This window comes from Schistocerca serialis, chromosome 8, assembly GCF_023864345.2.
Source record: "Schistocerca serialis cubense isolate TAMUIC-IGC-003099 chromosome 8, iqSchSeri2.2, whole genome shotgun sequence".
In the NCBI taxonomy this organism is placed as follows: domain Eukaryota; kingdom Metazoa; phylum Arthropoda; class Insecta; order Orthoptera; family Acrididae; genus Schistocerca; species Schistocerca serialis.
In genome coordinates this window covers 258,591,977-258,617,552 of record NC_064645.1, presented here as the reverse complement: position 1 = coordinate 258,617,552, position 25,576 = coordinate 258,591,977, and the positions used below count along the sequence as shown (strand labels likewise).

General features: G+C 40.2%; 1 protein-coding gene across 3 annotated transcripts in view; it reads right to left on the bottom strand.

Moving 5' to 3' along the window:
- Window positions 1-16,666: 16,666 nt before the first annotated feature.
- LOC126416060 (ATP-binding cassette sub-family G member 1-like) overlaps window positions 16,667-25,576 on the bottom strand; it is an 884,121-nt gene continuing 875,211 nt past the window's right edge. For all 3 annotated transcript variants that reach the window (XM_050083536.1, XM_050083535.1, XM_050083537.1), the window contains one exon: window positions 16,667-17,688. In XM_050083536.1, coding sequence (XP_049939493.1) covers window positions 17,344-17,688 — 345 coding nt within the window. In that variant the 3' untranslated portion in view covers window positions 16,667-17,343. The remainder of the gene's footprint in view (window positions 17,689-25,576) is intronic.

Below are 25,576 nucleotides of genomic sequence, written 5' to 3'. Positions count from 1 at the left end.
ATAGTTAACGTCTCACTTACAATCCAAACACAAAATTTCCACTATTGATGTACACTGGAAGTGTTTTTTAGGTGCTATTTCTTTTAACTCCTATTAAATGTTTGGAAAACTCGTTCTGGTCTTAGTTTAAGCTTCAAAAAATATTCTGTACATTTAGTCTCACCAAGTGAGTCTATGAAAATCAGCAACAGAAAACAGGCGTGAAGGTTATGTGTTGCACAGGTAAGATATACATTAAAATAATGCAAACATGTGGCTGGAAGTGACAGACTTTCAATATCAAAGACACTGAAAACAGGGAAGAAACTGAAGATGGTTAGTAATGTCAAATGTGTAAGTAATAGAGCTGCATTATTCTGATGAACGACTATTTTTGAAAGAAAAGTCAGAAATTAAAATTACTGTGTGAGACAAAATAAAAAATGATGGTACACAGGATGAAAGAAGGTGGTAAGAAATGCTTATGTTTTAATGTTTTTCAGATGAAATTTTGTTCTGTTAATTCTGAAAGTGATTGTATAGATGGAAAAAAAGTAAGATGCAGAACAATATGGAAGTATTTTTTTCTGAGGGCTGAAAAACGTCATTTAGTGTCAGTTATACATAGTGTGCCCATCCATCTGCCACCTGCCCCTTCTACCTACATCCCTAGCTAGCCCACAGATGGATCCCCTCTCTCCCATGAGCCGCTAGACATTTCCTCCGCCCCCCCTCCCCCCAACCCTCTCCCTGCCTCCTGCCTCTCTCCCCACCTCACCCCAGAATGCACTCACTGTGGGCCAGGAAAGAGCTGGCTGTTGACTAAGCACAATGTAGGGAGACAAGCATGTGCATGTGAGTGAATGTGTATGTGTATATGTGTGCTTGTTTCTCCTGCAAGCCTGAAAAAGGAATTTCATACTGAAAGCTGGCAAAGCTCTGTACCTTTTGCTTGTGTACTTATCGATGATGCAGTGCTTCTGCATTTTGGTGGGTTGTCTTCTTTATTCCTAAATAATTCGTAATATCTAAGGTAATTTATATTTATCCCAGCTGTTTTAATTCTGGTTCCTTCTTCACCTCTGGCATTCCTTGTAATTTGTTCTGCATACAGATTGAATAAATAAAGTGACAGTATGCAGTCTTGCCATACTCCTTTCTGCATCTTGACCCATTCAGTTGCTCCATATACGGTTCTTAGGTATAAACTGCATATGAGGTGATCTGATGCACCCATGTTTTGTAATAATTTACTGTGGTCGGCACAATCAAAAGCTCTAGCATAATCAATAAAGCATAGATACACATCTTTCTGGATTTCTCTTGCCTTCTCCATACTCCATTGGATGTTGTCAATCTAACTTTATGAAATCCTGCTTTTTCTTCAAGTAGCTCTCAATCTGTATACTAGCAAAGTCTATTTTGTAAGATTTTAAGCATGACTTTGGTAGCATGTAAGATAAGTGTGATTTTTCTGTGATCCAAACATTCTTTAGAAATTCCCTTTCGAACTGGGATGAATACTGACCTTTTCAAATTGTTTGGCCACAGTTAGGTTCTCTGTATTTGATGACAAATTGATGCATTACTTTCACCACATTCTCTCTAATGGCTCTGAACAATTCTGTTGGAACTCCAGTGTGTCCAATAGCTGTGCTTTTAGCAATTTTTTCTGGGTTCCTTTTGTCTTCACTTTCTAAAATTTCTGATTCTAAGATCATATTAACTTCATCACGACTAGCATGCAGTTTTTTCTTATACAGATCTTCTACATATTCTGCCTATCTTTTCTTAATCCTCTGCTTCTGTTAGATCTTTACCTTTTTTTGCCTTTTATCATTCATTCATTTAAGAAAATATTCTGTCATCTGTTCTAGCTAATTTCCAAACCTCTCCATTTAATGTAAACATTGCTGATTTCTACCTTCCTTCATTCTTCTGCAATTTGGAGTGCTTCAGAAAATAACTATCTGGCCTTCTTGTTATTCCTTTTCTTGGGAATATGTTTATCTGCTACCTTCTCAACAGCATAGGATACTTCTATCTGCAGCTCCTCTGGATTTTGTCATCTAACTCTAATGTATTAAATCTGTTCCTGATTTCTACCATATAATCAGAAGGTATGCTCTTAAGGTCTCATCTGTAAGATGAAATAGCTTTCACTACTTTCCTTCGTTTCTGCAAGAATTTTGCAATTAAGAACCCATGATCTGATATGCAGTCAGCAGACTGGATAGTGTTCTTCCACCTCTGTTTACAAAGCTTGTTTGATTCTAGTATCTGCTGTCTGATGAAATCCAGGTGTACAGACTTTGTTTGGGTAGTTACAACTACGAGTTTGTAATAACCAGTGAATTATGTTGGCAGAATTCTTATTGTCTGTTCTGCTTCATTTGTTGTACTGTGTAATGGAACATCCTCCTGTAGCATTACTTTTCCTCAATGGTAGTTGTTGATACTAGTATTATTTTTCGAATTTTGGACAGGTCTGTATTACTGCAGTTGCTTTTCTAAAAACTTTCATATAATGTTATACACAGTATGTTATATTTCAAGCTAAAATTTGTGAAAAGGAATTACTTTATAAAATATTTTATTTTCGATGTTATAATCGATAAGTACTAGTTCTGAATGTATAGTTAAAATTATTTTTTTTAGAAACATTTGAAATTAATAATTCTTAGCACACTTAAAATTTCTATTATTAATTACACAATCCTGTTCTGTTTACTTTGTTTATTTCTGGATTTATTTATGAGATAATAATCGAAATTAATAATGTAACAGAAACTAGTAGAAATTCATTTGTTAACAAAAATTGTAAACCCTTTGGAATATTGTTGTTATATCCAAAGAGTGGGTGAGTCGTAAGCATGCCTCTGATGTGATTGGACATATTTTTGTGCGAACATTGTAATTTCGGTTTTGTTAATGTGGAAAATCAAAAGACAATGATATATTAAAAAATGAGAAAATATATTTACGTGAAAAAAATGCTGCTACAACAAACTTCAGATTTATTTAGTTCAAACCAACTGTGAGGACCTGAAGTGACATTTTTCAGCTTACAGAATCAGACCCCTAGACAAGAAGAACTGGAGCCAACTCAACATGACACGCTAAGTAAACTAGAAAGTTTATTGCAATCTTCGCTCCTCTCAAATCTTCATAAAATACTTTAATGTGGAAAATAGATGGAAATAGGAAGGAGGGGGTAGATTACAACTGGCACCACATATTCCCATTGTACTGTCTGCCCCAGAGAGACTGGGGGAGTCTCTGTGAATACCGTGAGTTTCTGGAAAAATAATGGACGTGATATGTCATTAGGAGAACTCAGGAAGAGTTTTCTTAGCCTCTGTCACCTCAGTTCTCAAATTACCTACCTACACATGGTACCCTTATTAAGCTGAGTAACTCATTGAAAGACTGCATGATGATACCAGTGGGAAACTGAGTCTTTGAGTAGACAGGATTTTGAGATATGTGAAAGGCAACTGGATATTACCCCAAGAAAACCCATGGCTTTACTCAGTTCTTGAAGCTCAACATTTGCCAATTGAATCTCTGGGAGGATGGGAACAGGTTGAGAAATATCTCAAGCAGAGTATGATGCTGCAAGGAGAAGTCCTGTCTACGAACATGGAATGTGAGATCCAACAAAAATTCGGTGTAGTCAAAAGAGAAATGGAGGAATTGAAATTGACATATTTGGAATCAGTGAAATGAGGTAGACTGCTATGAGAGAATTTGCATTGGATGTCTGTATGGTGTACAATTCTAGACAAGAGAACAATGGAGTAGCCTTCATAATTAGAAATAGAATAAGAAAAACTGTAAAGAGGTGCTAATATGAAAATGATAAAACTATGTCCAAATCAAGGGAAATCATTCGGTTACCTGACAGGGAATGAACAGGGTGATTTTGCTAAATAGGGATAGGCTGCAGGAAATAATTCCTGAGAGGATAAGGACATATGGCCAGAAATGTGTTCCAAGAGTGTTACACTCACTTGAAGGTGGAGATAAAAGATCTTTGACAGTGTAGGTGTTCAAGTGATTCAAAGCGTACATGAAACACACCAGGCAGACGGGAATGTTCTACCTGTACTAGTGTTTTAGTGGTATGGTGGTAACAAATCAGTAGCACCGGTTCAGCATCAGTGTGTGGGCAGCATAGGTATTGTCGAGACACCTCCACACAGAAATGCAGAAGTGAACTGGAGCGTCATCATATAGTAGCAACATTACCCCTCATACCACCAAAAACGTGTTCCAGCAGGGGAGGCCACCTGCAAGAAGTGCAGATATACCTCATCTATGAGGTGTTGTGGATGGATGACTAGTCCCATGAGGCAATTGCCAATAATCCCCAATGTGCATTGAGATTGAACTGGTGCTGATAGTTCACTGCTGCCATACAGCTAAAATACTAGTACAGAGAGAACATTCCCACTTGCCTTGTGTGTTCTCAAGTGTGTTTTCAGTCATTGGAACTTACACTGTCAAAGATCTTTTATTTCCACCTTCAAGTGGGATTACCTCCCTTGGAACACATTTCTGGCCATATGTCCATCAGTGGAAAAATGCTCCTATTGGAGCCCAGAAAAGTGAATATTTTCCTCTTTAAAAGGATCTGGCAGAATAGTGAAGAACCAGCTGCCTCGATCCTCATTCCACCTCCCTCCCCAAAAATTTTGGCATGTGAACATAATACACACTCTTACAATGCAAAATATTTTATAAATCCTTTTACCCAGTCTCTCTTTGTAGAGAAAACTTCATATTCAGCATCTTTCTCTTGCTGCCACTGTCTATGTATGTAAATACGAATAGATCTGCAGTTAAGCTCCTCCCCAAGACTTTTCCCTATGATTTGTCGGCAGTGTTCTCTATTTATATTCTGTCCTTTCCTAACAGCCACTATCACTGTCATTGAACTCTTCTCCTTTTCCTTTATCCGTACTGTTTCTGATAATATTATATATGCTACTCCCCCACGGTCTTCTTTTTCTTCCATTGGTTTACAGTATACCCCACAGCCACTGTCTCCTCTCTCACTTACACTATCTCCCTTTGTTTTTCTTTCCCACTGCCTGTGCCTCCACCATACTTGCACTTCAGTCACTACAGAAATGTAAAAAAGTATGCCTTTCAAGCTTAGAAAGAAACTCGTAGAGACACTAATACTCCACATACTTGACTATGGTAATGCCATTCTCCATGGATTTTTGTACGGTAGCTTATGCAGGCTGGAACTGGCAATGAATGCTTGTGTATGACACATGCATGCTTTGTCGACCATATCATACCAGCCTACAAATAATTATGACAGCTGTGTTCTATTAAGTGTAGAGACTTACACACTCAATGTTTGCTCCATTGTCTTCTCAATCACTGAATTCCCTCTTATTTGTCTTTTACTCTACTATCCCAGCAGCACAGCAGAAATACTTGTTCTCAACAAAGTAAAATTCTCTCTGTACCATCACATAGCACTGCCATGTTTTTTAAATCATTTTCTGTATCAGGAACTTTAATTTGTAACAATCTTCCTCAAAATATGAGCGAAATTAAATTCCTTTCAAACTTTGAAAAAACAGCTAATGATCCATTATAATAACCATCTCTCCTACATTCTGTGCACCTCATTCTCATCAGTCTCTCTCCCATAGAACTTTTCCATATGCCTTGTTGGCAGATTTCTCTTATTATTATTATTATTATTATTATTATTATTTTTCTCTATCAGCAACTGTCACTGTCATTCCAGTCTCCCCTTCTTTATCCATTCTGCTTCTGATAATATTAAATATAGTTTCAAATGTGGTAGTCTAATCGATATCATTCTAAATGTCCTCTACTATTATTGTTGTTGTTAGTGTCAGTTATTACTAATTATTATTATTATTATTATTATTATTATTGGGAAGGTTTTGTAATATCTTTGGTATGTGTTGCTCCTGGTCAGATGTAAGAGAGGGGGAAAAAATCCTTGGAAGCTCAAAGATTATGGCAATCCGATTTATTTCTTCCTCTATATCCACGTGTTAAAAATGTCAGTCCAGAACGTGTCCTCCCCTATATGTACATCTTAATGTATGTCAGTCGGGGAGAGTCCAAACCCACCAAACCTGTGTAAGCTCCACTCATCAGTATTTTTCATTTCCACTGTCTGCCCTCTCTTTTTCTCCCACTGCTATTGTCTTCAACCATCTCTCTCTCTCTCTCTCTCTCTCTCTCTTACTGCCATTTTCTCTCTACCATCATCATTGGTTCTTCTCTCTTTCTCTCCCATTGGAACTATCTCCTCTCTCTTCACCATCCCTGTCTCTCTGCCACTCTCTTTCAGCACAAAAAATTGCAAATATGTTCACAAGCCAAAATTTTTGGTGAGGAAGGCAGAGAGAGGATTGAGGCAACTGGTTCCCCACTTTTCCGTCAGAGTCTTTTAAAGAAGAACATATTTGCCCTTTTTGTGTTTTGATAGGAGCATTTTTCTTCTGGTTCCCTTCTTTGCACTGCTACTTGAAGATCTGTTGCTTATATAAAATGAATTCTATAGGTCAGTAAAGTTTTGACACATTTATATACTTTGATACATATAACAACAAACAACAATGTAGAAAAAGACAGATTGCTACTTACTGTAAAGAAGACACATCAAGTTACAGATGGGATGATTAGCAGACACTCACATGTAGCCCCCCCCCCCCCCCCCCCACACACACACACAAAAGCAAGCAAGCATACATCATGCACACTCAACCACCAACTCCAGCATCTTGGGCCAGAATGAAACAACATTTGGGATGAAGCAGCAATCTGGAGGGAGTGACGAAGGGGAAGGGGAAGGGGAAGGCGAAGGGGAAGAGAAAGTACTGTACAGGTGGGGAGAGAGAGATGAATGCTGTCTGGTGGAGTGTGCAGGGACTAGATTCCAACAGGCACAGTGTCAAGATGTTGAGGCAGGTAGGTGTGGAAAAAAAGTGACAGGAGTGGGGAAAGACGGGTGGATGCATTGGCGGAGGGCTGCAAATAAACAGGGTGGGAGACAAGAATGGGGAGGAGATGATAGGATGTAGGGGGTAGAAACTGTTGAGTGGAGGGTGTTGGGACAATATGTTACCATAGGTTTAGGCCAGGATAATTACGGAAGTTGAGAATGTGTTGTAAGGATAACGCCCATCTGTGCAGTTCAGAAAAGCTGGTGGTCAAGGTAAGAATCCAGATGGCTTGGGTAGTGAAGCAGCCACTGAAATCAAGTGTGTTGTGTTCAGTTACATGTTGTACCACAGGGTGGTCTACTTTGCTGTTGGCCACAGTATGGTAGTGACCATTCATCCTGGTGGACAGCTGGTTGGTAGTCACACCAATAGAAAAAAAAGCTGAGTAATGATTACAGCAGAGCTGCTTTCACAGGTGGCCTGACCCCTGATGGGTAGGTTAAGCCTGTGACAGGACTGAAATAGAAAGTGCTGGGTGGGTGGATTGGGCAGGTTTTGCACCTGGGTCTTCCACAGGGATATGACTCTTGTGGCAAGTGGATGGGACTGGAAGTGGCATACAGATGGTCTAGGATGTTGTGGAAGTTGGGTGAGTGATGGAACACCACATTAGGAGGGATGGGAAGTATATCAGGTAGGATGTCCCTTATTTCAGGGCACGAAGATAGGTAATCAAAGTCCTGGTGAAGGATGTGGTTCAGTTTTTCCAGTCTGGGTTGGTACTGGGTGACAAAGGGGACACTCCTTTGTGGCTGGTTTTTGGAGTGATGAGAGGATTGGGGTCGTGACGGGAAATGGCAAGGGAGATATATTTGCAGACTAGGTCTGGTGGATAGTGTCTGTCTATGAAGACCTTGGTGAGAGCCTCAGCATACTGAGCAAGTGAGCAAGGAAGTTCTCTACATAGCCCAGTACCACCCTGGACTGGAACAACTGAACTACATCCTTCGCCAGGGCTTTGATTATCTATCGTGAGATATCCCAACCGAGATACTTCCCACCGCTCCTAAAGTGGTGTTCTGTCACTCACCCAACCTCCACAACATCCTAGTCCATCCCTATGCCACTCCCAATCCAAACCCTTGCCACAAGAGCCACTGGGCAGGTGCGAAACCTGCCCAGTATTCCCACCCAGTACTTCCCATTTCAGTCCTGTCATGGGCTTAACCTATCCCACCAGGGGCTGGGCCACCTGTGAAAGCAGCCAGGTCATTTACCAGCTCTGCTGCAATCATTGCACAGCTTTTTATACTGGTATGACTACCAACCAGCTGTCCACTGCCAAACTGTGGCCAAGAGCAAAGTAGACTGCCTTGTGGCCCAACATGCAGCTGAACACAACCCATTTGATTTCAAGGGCTGCTTCGCTACCCAAACCATTAGGATCCTTCCCTCCACCATTAGCATTTCCGAACTGTGCAGATGGGTGTTATCCTTACAACACATTCTCCGCTCTCATAATTATCCTGGCCTCAACCTGTGGTATAATACTGTCCCCACACCCTCCACCCAACAGTTTCCACCCCCTACATCCTATCATCTTCTCTCCATTCTCATCTCCCACCCTATTTATTTGCAGACCTATGCCAATGCATCCACCTGTCTGTCCTTGCTCCTCTCATTTTTGGTTCCTTTTTTCCCCAACTCCCTGCCCCACATCATGTTGACACTGCTCCTGTAGGAGTCTAGTCACTGCACACTACACCAGACAATGTTCATCTCTCTCCCCACCCACACAGCCCTACTCCTTCCCCTTCCCCCTACACACATAGTATAAGGTTAACACAAAATTGTTTGCTTTGAATTTTTTCTGGATACTTAATTTGTTCATTCATTGCAATTCAACAAACATACCAGACTTATGGTTTGCATCTTAAAAGAGTAAAAACATTAGAAATGGTTTTCTGAATTTGCAGTGGTTCCAGTTTTATATAATTTTTGGCAGTCATTTTAAGTTCTTTTCAGGCATGTTAAGACCATTTTTAGCCAATTTTTTGTCACTGCAATATCCCTTTGGCATATTTGTACAGGCATAAAGTGCCCATCGTACAGATGCAATTTAATTGGTGAAAAAATACTGACTAAAAACATGGTTGGGTGACCTCAAAACCCTTGTCATGTGTTCACTATACCAGTTAAAACTACATATATACCTCAGATGGATATAATGTGCATAAGAATGGTAACTGTCGGATTTTTGCAGAGCACTTTCACGACCTGCTGAACTGTGAACCACCTGAAGAAGAGCTGGGGACCGACACAGAAGAGAGAGAGCCACACCCTCCAACCAGGAATGAAGTCGCACATGCCATAAGCGATCTGAAGAATAATAAGGCAACTGGAGAAGATGGTATAGCAGCCGAGATGATAAAGTGGGGAGGCAACAAAGCGATAGACAACATGACCAACATAGTTCACCAGATCTGGAGAACAAAGAAGTTGCCAGAAGGATGGAAGAATGCAATTGTAGTATCAATACACAAGAAGGGGGACAAGAGAGATTCAAACAACTACAGAGGAATATTGCTACTAGAGGTCGGATACAAGGTGCTGTCAAAACTATTTATCAAGGGAGTTGAAGAACAGGTAGAAAGTACAGTTGGTGACTACCAAGCGGGATTCAGGAAGGGAAAAGGTTGTGTAGAACAGATATTTATCCTGAAGCAACTGATAGAACATAGGGCCTTAAAAAACAAAAAGACAGTAATAACCTTCGTGAACTTCACAAAGGCATATGACTCCATCAACAGATGGACTCTTGTTAGGATCCTGAAGAACAGAGGACTTGATGAAACTACACAAGAACTCATAAAAGAAATTCTGACAGACACAAAAGCAAGGGTGAGATTCAGAGGAGCATTGTCATAAGAATTTGAGATCAAGACTGGTGTTAAACAGGGAGATGGATTGTCACTATTGTTATTCAATATGGCACTGGACGAAGTGATCAGGTAGTGGAGAGCAATAAACGAGGAAATAGGAATACCAAAGACCCATGTGGGGGACAAAAAGGACAACAGGGCTCAAGTGGACTGCCTAGCCTTTGCAGATGACATAGCAATAGTAAGTGAGATAGAAGAAGATGCAAAAACACAACTCGACAACTTAAGTAAGGTAGCCAGAAAGGTGGGACTGAGGATCGCCTATAACAAGACAAAGACATTAAACACCACTGCAGACTGGCAAACACTGGAAGGCACTGTGTAAATGGTGGACAAATTTAAATACCTGGGAGAATTTATAACAGGAAGGAACAGGAGCAAGGAGGGAATAACAGAGAGGATAAAGAAGATGAGGTCAGCCTTCTGCATGACGAGAGAGATATACAATAAAATATCCACTGAGGCAAAGATAAGCCACTACAAGGCAACAGTGAGGAATGCAGTATTATATGCTGCTGAGACGATGACACTAGGAAGAAATGGGGCAGAACATCTAGAGAAAGAAGAGAGAAAAATACTAGGCACCAAAAGAGGTGGAGAGAGGTGGATGCGAAGACGTAGGGAAGAATTGTACCGGAACATGAGAAGAATATCCGGGGAAATCAGACTCAAAAGGGCAAGGTTTGCTGGGCATGTAGTTAGGATGAGTATGGACAGAATGACGAAGAGAGTGTGGGAAACAACAGGGAGGACAAGAGGAAAGACAGGAACCAAGTGGGTTGTTGAACTTCGGAAGGACTGGTTGGAATTGGGGATCAAGGTCGAAGGAAAGTAAAATTGGAGGAACAAATATGCCGGAGATCAATGACAGAGAAGAATACAGGAAAAGATTAGAATGTCACGAGTGGAGCCGCCAGGAGAAACGGAAACTGAAGATCTTGGAAGAAGAACGGGAGAGAAGAAGAGAAAGAATGAAGAGGTTCTAGGAGAAGAAGAGGAAAATGCAGTCCACGAAGGGGCTACCCGTGGTCCTACAGAGGCTGTGACACAAGAAGAAGAAGAAGAAGAAGAAGAAGAATGGTAACTTTGAACTTGGGTTTTAGTAAGAGATAATGATGGAAAAAGCTTCAAGGTTCCCCAAACACCATCTTAAGAACACATGCAAAAACGTTTGATGATCTGGCATGAAAAGAAATTATAGAAGTGTAGAAGTGGCCATCATTCCAGCAACTGGTACTTTTTGTACCCAAAAATCATGGTTTTCCAGGATTTTCTCATAAGCTGCCCATTGCCCAAATGGTGTTAAAATAAGCCACCTAAGGTCCACCCTAGGCTGGGAAAAAAAGGGGGGGGGGGCAATTTGCTCACTTTGCCTGGCCTGAAGGACATGCATAATATCATAATATTTAAATTCTGATTTAGTAGTGTAGGAAATCTACAGTACACCAGTTCTTTTGATAGGTGTACATATGGTTGCTATGCTCAAGACTATCCAGAGCATTTGACCTCTTATCTCTGTGATGAATGGAACCCAAGACACGACCCTCTCAAAAACTGAATTTTTGCATGTGGGTTTTTGGAACATATTGGTACCGGGCACCGCCTTGCATGGACTGATATGACTTTATTTGCTCCTTATCCTCTCAGGAATTGTTTCCTGCAATTTGTTTCCATTTAGCCAAATTACCTTGTGCAATAAATTTTTAGTACACTGTCGACATCACCATTCAAATGGCAAATGTGTTTGTATACGCTTTCTTCAAATGCATTTGTTTCTGCATTATTTTGTTGTAAATCTTTAAATGTCATGTTTTTCTTTTCTTTCAGAAATATTGTATGTTTGTTCTAAAACACCTATTGGAATTTAATTTGGCAGTAATATATGCCTTCTTTTCTTGAAGTCCCATATCTCAATGCTATATTTCTGTGTCATAGTATCTTTGATACTCAAGTAGCTTGGAACTTACTTTGTTTTCACTTAATATGAGTCAGTCAAACACATGGTGGATCTGCGTACATTGTTTTTGACTACGAACCATGGATGATGATGATGTGATGGTGATGATGATGATGACATTAATAATAATAATAACAAAAATAGATATTACTGGACTGTGAAGAGATCAAGTACAATGTGAATTTTTTTTCTCTGGGGAAACAGGAAAACAAATGTCCCAGACAGTCATCTCATGGAAACTCGTCTATAAAGCAACGTATTATCTGTATTGATAGAAGCTTGCAAACCATTTGATAATGACTTTTTAAATTTAAAACCATTAATAGTAAATTCTGAATAAAGCTAACCAAAATTAAAGGATGGCTATGTGCTGTTGTGTGTGAAAATAATACAGTAATGTTCCTTTTTCGCAAATATTGTTTTTATTTGATTATACTCCTGACCAATTTAGAAATACTGTTACATGTAAAATAAAATTGTATTTCTCTACAAGTATTTAGTTGTCTTTTCCTTGCTTTCAGTCAGCAGTTCCATACTTACCTTCCAAACCAATGACTGCAGTGACAAGAGAGCACCATCTAGCATAGCATGGGAATTTAAGGTTATAAACCAGAAAGTTTGAGATGTGAAAAATATTGTATTTCAAAAGGAAAATTCTCACAACAAAATATAAAACTGAGACACAAAATTGCTGGCTAGTACTTATCAGGAGAAATGTCAGTACTGGTGACAGACACATATAAAAGTATATAAAGCATCCTAGCTTTTGTAACTAATACTTTCTTCCTCAAGAAGGGAAATGGGCTGGACTGAGAAAGTTATAAAGGAAGGGAATCCTCTCTGACCACAGGATGAGAGGAACCATTCACTTTTAATCTTTTACAATCCATCCCTGTCTTCTTCTAGATAAAAAGGACTATTAATTCCAAAAGCTAGGCTATTGTATGCACTTTTACATATATCTATTGGTGGTACTGAAATTTCACCTTAAGGTAAGTAATGTCCACCAGTCCAGTCTGATAACTTTATAAATGTTATATTTAATCATTCTGTCTTTAGTTAGTTACAGTTGGCAGCCAAATTTTGCATATCTCTTTTTCAGAACTGATTAATTGCAGAGGTATTAAAACAATCCATTGTTAAGATAAACAGTTATAATCTATATTTATAATTTACTGCCTGATTAGCCTGTTTATGTCACTGTGCATTTTATGAGTCTGTGATCACTTCTACTTGGATGTGGTTTAGGACTATCACATGCTGTACATTTTTTGTTTTTGTTATTCAATAAAATCAACTTCATTTTGAGTTCGAGTTGGTTCTTTCCAAGTACATACTCTATTAGTTTTCGTCTGAAAGAATCTGTTATGGACTAATATTTTGTTGTTCTTGGTAAAGACTACTAGCATGTGACCTCTGGCATTTCCAAAGTTTCACAATCAAGAATCTGACTTTACTTTGTCTTATTTTTGAACTCTAATGTTTCTTTTCTATAGATAGTATTCAATCAAAGGTTTGTTTGTGTAATTTGTATGGTTTTATTGCATTTTCTATATGAATTATGTACAAACAAATAGCACAGTAATACATGTTGTTGTTGTTGTTGTTGTTGTGGTCTTCAGTCTTGAGACTGGTTTGATGCAGCTCTCCATGTTACTCTATCCTGTGCAAGCTTCTTCATCTCCCAGTACGTATTGCAACCTACATCCTCCTGAATCTGCTTAGTGTATTCATCTCTTGGTCTCCCTCTCTCTTGGTCTCCCTCTACGATTTTTACCCTCCATACTGCCCTCCAATACTAAATTGGTGATCCCTTAATGCCTCAGAACATGTTCTACCAACCGATCCCTTCTTCTAGACAAGTTGTGCCACAGGTTCCTCTTCTCCACAATTCTATTCAGTATGTCCTCATTAGTCACATGATCTACCCATCTAATCTTCAGCATTCTTCTAAAGCACCACATTTTGAAAGCTTCTATTCTCTTCTTGTCTAAACTATTTATCGTCCATGTTCACTTCCATACATAGCTACACTCCATACAAATACTTTCAGAAACGACTTCCTGACACTTAAATCTATACTCGAGGTTAACAAATTTCTCTTCTTCAGAAACGCTTTCCTTGCCATTGCCAGTCTACATTTTATATCCTCTCTACTTCAACCATCATCAGTTATTTTGCTCCCCAAATAGCAAAACTCCTTTACTACTTTAAGTGTCTCATTTCCTAATCTAATTCCCCCAGCATCACCCAATTTAATTAGACTACATTCCATTATCCTAGTTTTGCTTTTGTTGATGTTCATCTTATATCCTCCTTTCAAGACACTGTCCATTCCGTTCAACTGCTCTTCTGAGTCCTTTGCTGTCTCTGACATAATTACAATGTCATCGACGTTCCTCAAAGTTTTTATATCTTCTCCATGGATTTTAATACCTACTCTGAATTTTTCTTTTGTTTCCTCTACTGCTTGCTCAATATACAGATTGAATAACATCGGGGATAGGCTACAACCCTGTCTCACTCCCTTCCAAACCACTGCTTCCCTTTCAGTCCCTCGACTGTTATAACTGCCATCTGGTTTCTGTACAAATTGTAAATAGCCTTTTGCTCCCTGTATTTTACCCCTGCCACCTTCAGAATTTGAAAGAGAGTATTCCAATCAACATTGTCAAAAGCTTTCTCTAAGTCTACAAATGCTAGAAACGTAGGTTTGCCTTTCCTTAATCTTTCTTCTAAGATAAGTCGTAGGGTCAGTATTGCCTCACATGCTCCAGCATTTCTACGGAATCCAAACTGATCCTCCCTGAGGTCAGCTTCTAACAGTTTTTCCATCCGTCTGTAAAGAATTTGAGTTAGTATTTTGCAGCTGTGACTTATTAAACTGATAATTCGGTAATTTTCACATCTGTCAACACCTGCTTTATTTGGGATTGGAATGATTATATTCTTCTTGAAGTCTGAGGGTATTTCGCCTGTCTCATACATCTTGCTCACCAGATGGTAGAGTTTTGTCAGGACTGGCTCTCCCAAGGCTGTCAGTAGTTCTAATGAAATGTTGTCTCTTCCGGGGGCCTTGTTTCAACTCAGGTCTTTCAGTGCTCTGTCAAAATCTTCACGCAGTATCATATCTCCCATTTCATCTTCATCTACATCCTCTTCCATTTCCATAATATTGTCCTCAAGTACATCGCCCTTGTATAAACCCTCTATATACTCCTTCCACCTTTCTGCCTTCCCTTCTTTGCTTAGAACTGGGTTTCCATCTGAGCTCTTGATATTCATACAAGTGGTTCTCTTTTCTCCAAAGGTCTCTTTAATTTTCCTGTAGGCAGTATGTATCTTACCCCTAGTGTGATAAGCCTGTGCATCCTTACATTTGTCTTCTAGCCATCCCTGCTTAGCCATTTTGCACTTCCTGTCGATCTCATTTTTGAGACGTTTGTATTCCTTTTTGCCTGCTTCATTTACTGCATTTTTGTATTTTCTCCTTTCATCAATTAAATTCAGTATCTCTTCTGTTACCCAAGGATTTCTATTAGCCCTCATCTTTTTACCTACTTGATCCTCTGCTGCCTTCACTATTTCATCTCTCAAAGCTACCTATTCTTCTTCTACTGCGTTTATTTCCTCCATTCTTGTCAATCGTTCCCTAATGCTCTCTCTGAAACTCTCTACAACCTCTGGTTCTGTCAGTTTACCCAGGTCCCATCTCCTTAAATTCCCACCTTTTTGCAGTTTCTTCAGTTTTAATCTACAGTTCATAATCAGTAGATTGTGGCCAGAGTCCACATCTGCCCCTGGAAATGTCTTACAATTGAAAACCTGGTTCCTAAATCTCTGCCTTACCATTATATAATCTATCTGATGCCTTCTAGTATCTCCAGGTTTTTTCCATGTATACAACCTTCTTTCATGATTTTTGAACCATGTGTTAGCTATGATTAAATTATGCTCTGTGCAAAATTCAACCAGGCGGCTTCCTCTTTCATTTCTTCCCCCCAATCCATATTCACCTACTACGTTACCTTCTCTTCTTTTTCCTACTACCGAATTCCAGTAACCCATGGCTATCAAATTTTCGTCTCCCTTCACTATCTGAACAATTTATTTTATTTCATCATACATTTCTTCAATTTCTTCATCATCTGCAGAGCTAGTTGGCATATAAACTTGTACTACTGTAGTAGGCGTGGGCCTCGTGTCTATCTTGGCCACAATAATACGTTCACTATGCTGCTTGTAGTAGCTTACCTGCACTCCTATTTTTTATATTCATTATTAAACATACTCCTGCATTACCCCTATTTGATTTTGTATTTATAACCCTGTATTCACCTGACCAAAAGTCTTGTTCTTCCTTTCACTGAACTTCACTAATTCCCACTATATCTAACTTTAACCTATCCATTTCCCTTTTTAAATTTTTTAACCTACCTGCCCGATTAAGGGGGATCTGACTTTCTATGCTCCGACCCGTAGAATGCCAGTTTTCTTTCTCCTGATAACATACTGTTTTAATAATATATCGCCAGATTACAGAATTTCTTACTGGAAGATTGTCAAGTTCTTATTCCAGCTTTTTAAGATGGTAATGTCATACTTGCCTGTTGAGACAGGCTTACATTTCAGTCAGTTTCCTATGAGTATACTTTGTGTATGTGCCTGCACACAACATGAAAATGTATCCAGTGTCACTGAAGCGTAATGTTCCAAAAATCAAGCACTTACTTGAGGAAGAACTTTAGAATGCAGAGGAAGCAGAAAAATCTGACCACTGAAGATGCTTTTGAAACAAAACAAAAAGCGTATGGGCCTATCAAAAAATAAAACTTAAATCATGCTTTCAAAGTTTTACTTTATTTCTTAAATTAGGCAGAGATTTTCATTGTGCTGCATATAGATCATATACAGTTATCTATAAAATACATACAAATAACACACAAAGGACATACACATTATAAATAAATTATTGCTATTCCAATAACTGGAATATAACACAACAAATCGTACAGAAAACTGAGAAACATAATAATTTTTACAAAATTACTGCTGTCATTGTGACAGTACACTCTTTATAAGAGCAGTTACATACATGTGCTGAATCATTCCAGAGGAACAAGGCTATTCAGTTGACTAAGCCTTCACTTAAGAAAACTTTTCTTTTCACCATATGCCTTGTACAATATTTATGCATATGTCTTAGACTTATTAAATGCTACAAGCAACACACATTTCCTGATTACATTCCAGGTCAGAGTTTTGTGCAGTAAAATGATAATTAAGTTTTCACATTATTTGCGAAACAAGCACTTTCCTGAGACTGACGCTAATCCTTGAAGGAATACTCTCACTCACTGAGACACTTCACACCTGTGCAACACATTAGTTCTGTCATGGCTTTAATAGTTGTACACATGTTTTGTAAAACTTGCACCAAGTGGCTAATAAGTTAAATACTGTTTCATTTTTCTTCAGTTGTACTGCAATTCTAAAGCTTTGCCCACTGATGATATAATCATCGCCTTGCAACTTTATACCACACAGAAAGAAAGGCACCAACATACATCATCACAGCCACACCTAAAATCATATATAGGTTTCCCATTACATCAACATTTAAAATGTCAACTTCTGTCAGAAACTTTTTTGTATACCTATAATGGCAATATAACACATCTTCAGGACAGGGTAGTTCATCTCGGCCATCAGCGAGAGTGACGGTAATAATTCCTTGAAATGCAGCTCTGAAGTAACTGATGTAGAACATGAACTCCAGTGAAGATGGGATATCCTTGTGAAATATGTTGAATCCAAACATTGAAATTAGAACAAGCAAAACTGGGCCAAGAAAAACAGCAACCTGTTCAAACAGAAAAGAAAATTGTTAGTATCCTAGGTTGTATAAAATAATTTATTGAAACTGAATAATTACATACATGTATACGGAAACAGAAGAAGTGGATCAGTTGCAAAAGGAAAATATTTCAGTGTGATTCCTTAAACAGATAACAACTTTGTTTCCCATTTCTCTATGATTGAGTTAATGCTACATCTGCTATAATGCTAAGATCAACAAGTCATAAAACGGTAATCTTCCTCCTTATTCTGCAAAATTTGATAAATTTTGTTTGAAATGTTTCCAGTAATGTAAGTCAACCAAAAACAAATGTCCTGCATTATAGTTTCCACAGTCTATAAAATGCTGTGTAGTTTTTATCTCCATTTCTCTTTCCAGATAGAGCTTTTATAGAATTATTTAATAATTGACATGTTGTCTATGTACAAAGGAGTTTACATAGCAGTTCTAGGATGTATCTGCAATTAATATTATAGCTGTAGTGAATTAGTTGTTAAAATTCTTTCTAAATATGTAGTTATTAGCTGTTACAGTGGGAATAAATGAGCGTAAGAGTGAAGTTCGTTGGGACCACATTTTGTGTGATGTCTTATACCTTCAAATTTCACCAGCCTTTTAACAAGTTTGTTGTTGTTCTTAGTTGTGATGTAAAGCAAATTCCTGTTCTTTCTGCTACTCAGCTTGATATGTCTTATCCTTAATTCAAGTTCTGTCTAAGGTATACCAACCATTTCATTCAACAAGTCTTCTGAGGTTTCCTAATATTTTGCCAGAATAGATATCCTGTCTTTCATCTTTAAGCATGGTATCTGCTCCTCTTGTACTTGTCTTGTCTTGTCTTCCAGAATTTTCTTTCACTCCCTTCACTGTTTCCTTTCTTTAAATGTTAAGTGATAGTGATAATGATCTGTAACCTTGCCTTACACCTTTCTTAATTTACCCAATCCTCACACTTTGGCTTTGTAGAGGCTGTACATTAATCCTCTGTCTTCCTACTTTAGCCCCTTTCATCTCAGCATTATGAACATTTTATTCCATTTTGTAGCATTACAGGTTTTTGCAGGTCCGCAAATGTTAGGATGGTGCCCAGGTTATTTATCTTCACATCATAAAATACAATATCAGAATGACTTCTTTTATACCTCTGTATTTTCTAAAATCAAAGTGACTTTTATCCATTGTCCTTGGACTTCTCTCTCTATTCACCTACACATTATTCTGCTCTGCCGTTTATGAGTGTAATATGACAGACTATTCAGCTGATTCTTTTCACATCTGTCAACTCAAGCCTTATTTAGTAATGTGCCTTAAATTTTCTGGAAACCTCATGGCAAGTCACTCAGTGTACAGATTTTTAACACCTTCACAAATAACTTAATTCCTACAGCTTCCATAAATTTCCAAGCCCAAAAATACATGACACTCCTGCTGAGTTATGAGCTGAGATAATTCAGTGATCTACCAAACTCGTGCCACATGACTTGCTCCATTATTTCTTCCATATCTGTGTCCTTCTCCTCAACTGTACAATGAAAGTTTCATTCTGGAATACATATAGGCCTAAGGACATACTGTATTTTGGTTAGCTAGTTCCTTCCACTTTCTGTAGATCATATTCACAATAAATGTTATGGCATAGGACTTCATAAAGCAAAATTCCGTACGAGAAATGTGGTAGCAGTCTTGAGTAAAAGAAGTATTAGAAGAGGACAGATTGCTACTCAATGTAAAGGTGACACACTGAGTTGCAGACAAGCATAACAGAACGACTGTTAGACTTCGTGCTTTCAGCCAAAGCCTTCTTCAGAAAGGAGAACTCAGACATATTCACACAGGCAAGTGCACCTCACGCTCGTGTGACTGTTCTCTCTGGTCACTCTGATCAGAATGCAACAGTGTTACGCCTATAGAAGCAGCAATCTGGAGTGGGATGGGAAAGGGGAGGGATAGCAGGGTGCTGGCGAGGAGGGAGAGGAATTAGCACAGCCTGGCAAAGCATGCAGTGACTAAAGGGTGGTAAGATGAGGCTACCAGGGAGCAGTATCAAGAGGCTTTGGGGGACAGAGGTGGAGTTTGGAGTGGAGAAGGAGAGGAGCAGAGAAGAGGAAAAGACGGTTGCATGTGTTGGCAGAGAATGGCACACAGTGAGAGGGAGGAGTCATGTATGGGGAGTAGGTGATACAACGGTACAGTGGGGGGGGGGGGGGGGGTTACTGTTAGGTGGAGAGTGTGGGGATTGTAGGATGCCTAGGTTGAAGCCACAATTGTTTCAGGAGTGTAGAATGTGTTATAAGGATAACTCCCATCTGCACAGTTCAGAAAAGCTGGTAATGGTGGGGAGAATCCATGGCCTGGGTTGCGAGCAGCCACTGAAATAGAGCATGTTATGTTCAGCTGTGTGTTGTGCCATAAGGTGGTTAACTTTGTTCTTGACACAGTTTGGTGGTGTCCATTGTTCCAGTCTGGGGCAGTATCGGGTGCCAGCTCTTGGGGATGGTGGGAGGTTTGGGGATGTGTGGGGTTATGGCAAGGACAATCTGTTTGCGGACTAGGTCCGGGGAATATTGCCAGTCTGTGAAGAGCTTTTTGAGACCTTTAGTATACTGGGAAAGGGAGTTCTTGTCGGTGCAGATATTCTGTTCCTGATAGGATGTGTGGGAGGGATTTTTTGTTGTGGAAGAGATGGCAGTTGTCAAAATGCAGGTACTGTAGTGGTTCGTGAGTTTAATGTGGGCAGATGTTGGGAGGAGGCATCAGAGAGGAGGAAGTCAACACCCAGGAAGATGGCTTGCTAAGCTGAGGAGGATTAGATTATGCACATAAGAGAAAGGTGTTGAGGTTATGAAGGAATGAGGAGCATGTGTGTTGGCCCTGACTCCACAACATGAGGCTATTATCAATGAACCTGAAATACAAGGGGGTTGGGTTTTGTGAGGCTAGAAAGGTTTCCTCTAGGTGGCCCATAAACAGGATGGCATAGCAGTGTGCCATATGGGTGCCTAGAGCTGTGCTGCAGATTTGTTTATATACTTTCCCTACAAAGGATAAGTAGTTGTGTGTTAGGATAAAGTTAGTAAAGAGTATGAGGAATGAGGTTTGTGTCTGAAGGACATTGGGAGAGGTAGCGTTCAATAGTAACGAGACTATGGGCAAGGGGGATGTTGGTGTATAAGGAAATGGAATCAACAGTGACAAGCAGTAATCCAGGTGGTAAGGGGATGGGGATGGTGGACAGTTAATGAAGGAGGTCGTTGGTATCTTTGATATGGAGGCAAGATTTTGTGCAGTTGGTTGGAGGTGTTGGTGAATGAAATTCTTTCAGTGGAAGCACAATAATGAGCCACAATGGGGTATCCAGGATGGCTGGGTTTGTGGATTTTGGCAAGCATGTAGAATTTAGTGTATGAGGTGTCATAGGGGTGAGGAGGGAAATAGATTCAGAAGTGAGCTGGGAAAGGCAAAAGCCATTAAGTAGCGATTAGAGGCTATGCTGGACTTCTGGGATGGGATCACTCTGGCAGAGTTTATTGGTGGAGTAGTCAGAGACCTTCTGCCAGGTAGTCACTGTGATTCATAATGACAGTGGTGAAACTACAGTCTGCAACTAGGATGATTAGGTCAGGATCTGTTTTGAGGCTTCTGTTGAAAGGCTGGTGCTCTTTAGGAAGGGACCTGGGGAAGGATGGTGAGGCCAAGTTGGAGGTTAGGAATTCCTGAGAGGAGAATAGGGTTGGTATGATCTGTGAGAGGCAGGATTCAATGTTGTAGTTATGTTGGCTTTGGTTGGAGGGATTGGTGGCAAAGAAGTGTTCCCATCACAGGAATTGGGAAGAGGAGAGTAGGTCTTCTACAAGTCAAATGTGGTTAAATTTAGGTGTATGGCTTTTGGGTAGGACTGAAACTTCCATGGGGCTGATGATTTTGGCAGAACAGTTAACATCAGTTTGCTGGGATTGTTTTAGCTCTAGATTTAGTGGAGTGTTGGTGTGGAGTTTAGGAGGATGTGACAAGTTGAAAAGGTCAGCTGGGCAGTTTCTGGATACTACGAAGGGTTCCTTCTCATCAACTCCTCATAGCAACCAGTCCCTGAGGTGCGATTGCATCCACACCTCTGTCCACCCTGAACCCACCAACCACCAATAGTACCTGCATTTCAACAGCACACCAAAAAATCCTTCCCATATACCCTGGCCATCCGGGGATGGCATATCTGCAGTGATAAGAATTCCCATGCTTGGTATGCTGAAGGTCTCGCAAAGGACTTCATGGGCACTATCCCCAGACCTAGTCCGCAAACAGATTTGCCATGCCGTATTCCCACACACACTCAATTCTCCCAGGACCCCCAAGAACCAGCTGCAAAGAAGTGCCTCCTTCATCACCCAGTACCAGCTCAGACTGGAACAACTGAACCACATCCTCCATGAAGGCTTTTATTATCTATCGTTATGCCTGAAATGAGGGATAGCCAAGCCAATATCCTTTCCACCTCACTACAATGGTTTTCTGTCTATAACATCTCAATCCATCCCTATGCCACTCCAAATCCCAGCTCCTTGCCACAAGGATCATATCCCTGTGGAAGGCCCCCATGCAAAAACTACCCAATCCAATACTTTCTATTCCAGTCTTTTCACAGGTTTGTCCTATGCCATGAGAGGCCAGGCCACCTGTGATAGAAGCCATGTCATGTATCAGATCTGCTGCTATCACTGCATTTTTACATTGGTATGGCTACCAACCAGGTGCTCACTAGGGTGAATGTCCGCTGCCAAACTATGGCCAAGAGCAAAATTGATACCCTGTGGCACAACAAGCAGCTGAATATCACATGCTTGATTTCAGTGCTTGCTTCACAACCTGAGCTATCCAGATCCTCCCCTCCTAATATCACATGCCTGATTTCAGTGGTTATTTCACAATGCAAGTCATCTGGATCCTCCCCTCCACCACCAGCTTTTCTGAATTGCGAAGGAGGAGATTATCTTTATAATGCATTCTTTGTTCCTGAAATAATTCCAGCCTCAAACTATGGTAACCTACCAACCCCACCTCTCATCCCCATCTGTCCTGTCGCTTCCTACCATTTCACATCCCCTCATGCTCAATGTGCACTGCTCTCTGCCAGCACAGCCATCAGTCTTTTCTCACTTCTATGCTCCTCTCCTGTTTCGCTCCCCATTCCTGCCCCCCCCCCCCCCCCCCCACCTTTCCCAGCCTCTTGGCTCTGCACCTGGCAGTCGTGTCTAGCGACCACCTAGTCCCTGCATACTCAGCCTGGCTCCGCTGACTCCTCTCCTCTCACCTGTATCCTGCTAATCCTCCGCCTTCCCTGCCCACTACAGATTGCTGCTTCTGTCAATGCGATGCTGTTGCATTCTGGCCAGAGCAGCCAGAGGTAGTGGTTAGGTGTGTGTGAGGTGCGCTTACTTGTATGAATATGTATATGTTCTCCTTTCTGAAGAAGGCTTTGGCTAAAAGCTCAATATGTAACAGGTTTTTCATTATGCCTGTCTGAAACTTAATGTGTCATCTTTATGGTGAGTGGCAATCTATCATTTTCATAATATTGTTGACATTCCTATCTGAACTTTCTGTTGTTTCAAAGTGTTAGAAGAAATGTCAAAAGATTGTTGTGTCTGTGTCACATTCGTACTAGAATAAAACTTTGTGTTTTAAATTCATGGCTTGCCCAAATGAACCTTCCTGGGTAAGGAGGAAAAAACAACATGTGCTGGATCCAGACTTGAACCCAGAATTTTAAAGTTATGAATACTAACTGAGAGTTACTGTCAGATTGAAGCTTTGAATTTGGCAATGGGGTAAGCTCTGATTGCTCATTTGGCAGTCTGTTGGCTGAGATAAATAAAGATAATGGTCTGAGTACCATAAATAAAGATAATGGTTTGAGTACCAGCGTGGGACACTGCATTAATCCATCAGTTAGGTTCATAACTTGTAATGTCTGGCTGAAGATAAAGGTTAGATCGTTTATTCAGCCATGCCCCTGTCATTATTCACTTGTCATTTATGTGGTATGACATCTGAAATTGATCAGAGACCACCAACACAGTATCACATTAAGTTGCAGTAATGACAGAGTAAACATAGAAGGCGCGGCAGAACTGAGTAAACAGTTTTGAGGAATAACTGTTCAGACGATGGTCAGTTTGGCTCTAGCTGTCATCTGTAACACCTCTCCAGGGCAGCAAATTTACATATTTAGTTTTTCCTGTTATTTCTTAGTAGTACACATTTCTTAAATTCTGAGTGTTTTTGTATTTACAAAGTTTAATCTTGTGTTTGTAAGTAAGAAAGTTTTGGAAGTGTAAAGTCAGGCAGTCAGTAGTGCAGTAATTGCTCATTTGCTTGTTTTCAAGACAAGCAACTGTTCGGTTCAGCCTAGTGAGCCACTCAATCCAGCTCCAAATATCGCCTATGACAAACCTCCAGGGCAGCAAGTTATATATTTAGCTTTTCCTGTGGTTTCTTAGTAATATAAATTGTTTAAATTCTTGCGTTTTTTTGTATTTATGAAGTTTAAACTCATGTTCTGTAAGTGTAAATTCAGGTAGTCTATAGATCAGTTGTCATTTCTACTGAACAGCCAGCTACATGCTTCATTGAACTATCAGCATCCATTGGTGACACATCAGGATGGTAAAAAGGAGGGTATCTAGGTATCTTTTAGCTTTTATAATTTACTTCTTCAGTTAGTCTTACTAGGAGGGGTAGGAGGTGTGCATGATTTGTGCAGATGTAGGAGCAACTGGCTGCAGTTTGCAAACAGCTGAATGTGGTTTTGGCTACAATCAGCCTACTTCAGGCTGCTCCTTGGGGTGTAGCAGTGGTGGAGAATCTGGCCTGTCACATGGCGTACCTCAGGTGTCACTTGTTTCACCCACGAGCTCTGCCACTGAGGCACCTCTGAGTGGACATGACATGGTGGATCTGGACTCACAGCAGGGTGAGTGGCTGGTGGTAATGCATTTGTGTCACTCGAGGAAGAAGGCCAATGTGGAGGCTGGGCACCTGGCCTTGCCTATCTGCCCTGTGAGTGGACTGGTGACTGTTCCTTCAGCAAGGTCCAAGCAGGCACATGTGGGTGAGGGCTTGCTAATTATTGGGAGCTCCAACATTAGGCACTTTTTGGAGCTCTGTAGTAAGATAGCATTCACAGCTGGAAAGAAAGCCAATTTGCACTCGGTACATTTGCTGGGAGGTGTCATCTGAGGTGTGGAGATGGCTATGGAGTGTGCAGTTGTCTGCAATTTGTGGCTCACTTTGGCACCATGACACCTATTACTTATGTTATGAGGCCATCCTTAGTTTGTGTAGGTAGCTGGCAGAGGTGGTAAAGGAAGCTGGTCTCATGTGTGTGGTGCAAGCAGAGCTTTCATTTTGTAGTGTTGTGTCCAGTGTTGATTTTGGTCCTGATCTGCGTTATCAGGTGGGGAATTGTAGGACTTCCCTTGATAGGTCAGGAGTGCGCTACATGAAGGAAGCACTTACTTGGGTAGAACAGTTCTTGTGGGGTTCACATGGTTTTTTTAAGGCTAGGCTGTAGATTGAGGTACTCTGCTGAACACTTGCCAGTCGATACACAGAACACATTCAGAGTAAAGACATTTCACCTTTCAAAATTTTATCAATAAATTGTTTACGAATTCATAACAAAGTTTCTGAATTTACTGCCCTCCAAGACAGTTCTCACACTCAACTAATTCTCTGTAACAAGATCTGGCTAAAACCCAAAATAGAAAGCTCTGAGATATTTAGTGAGTAAAGGAAAATTTATCACAAAGAAAGGTTAGACACCATACGAGGGGGAGTGTTCTTTGCAACTAAAAGAATATTGTCTCTATTGAGGTTGAAATTTAGGGAGACAGTG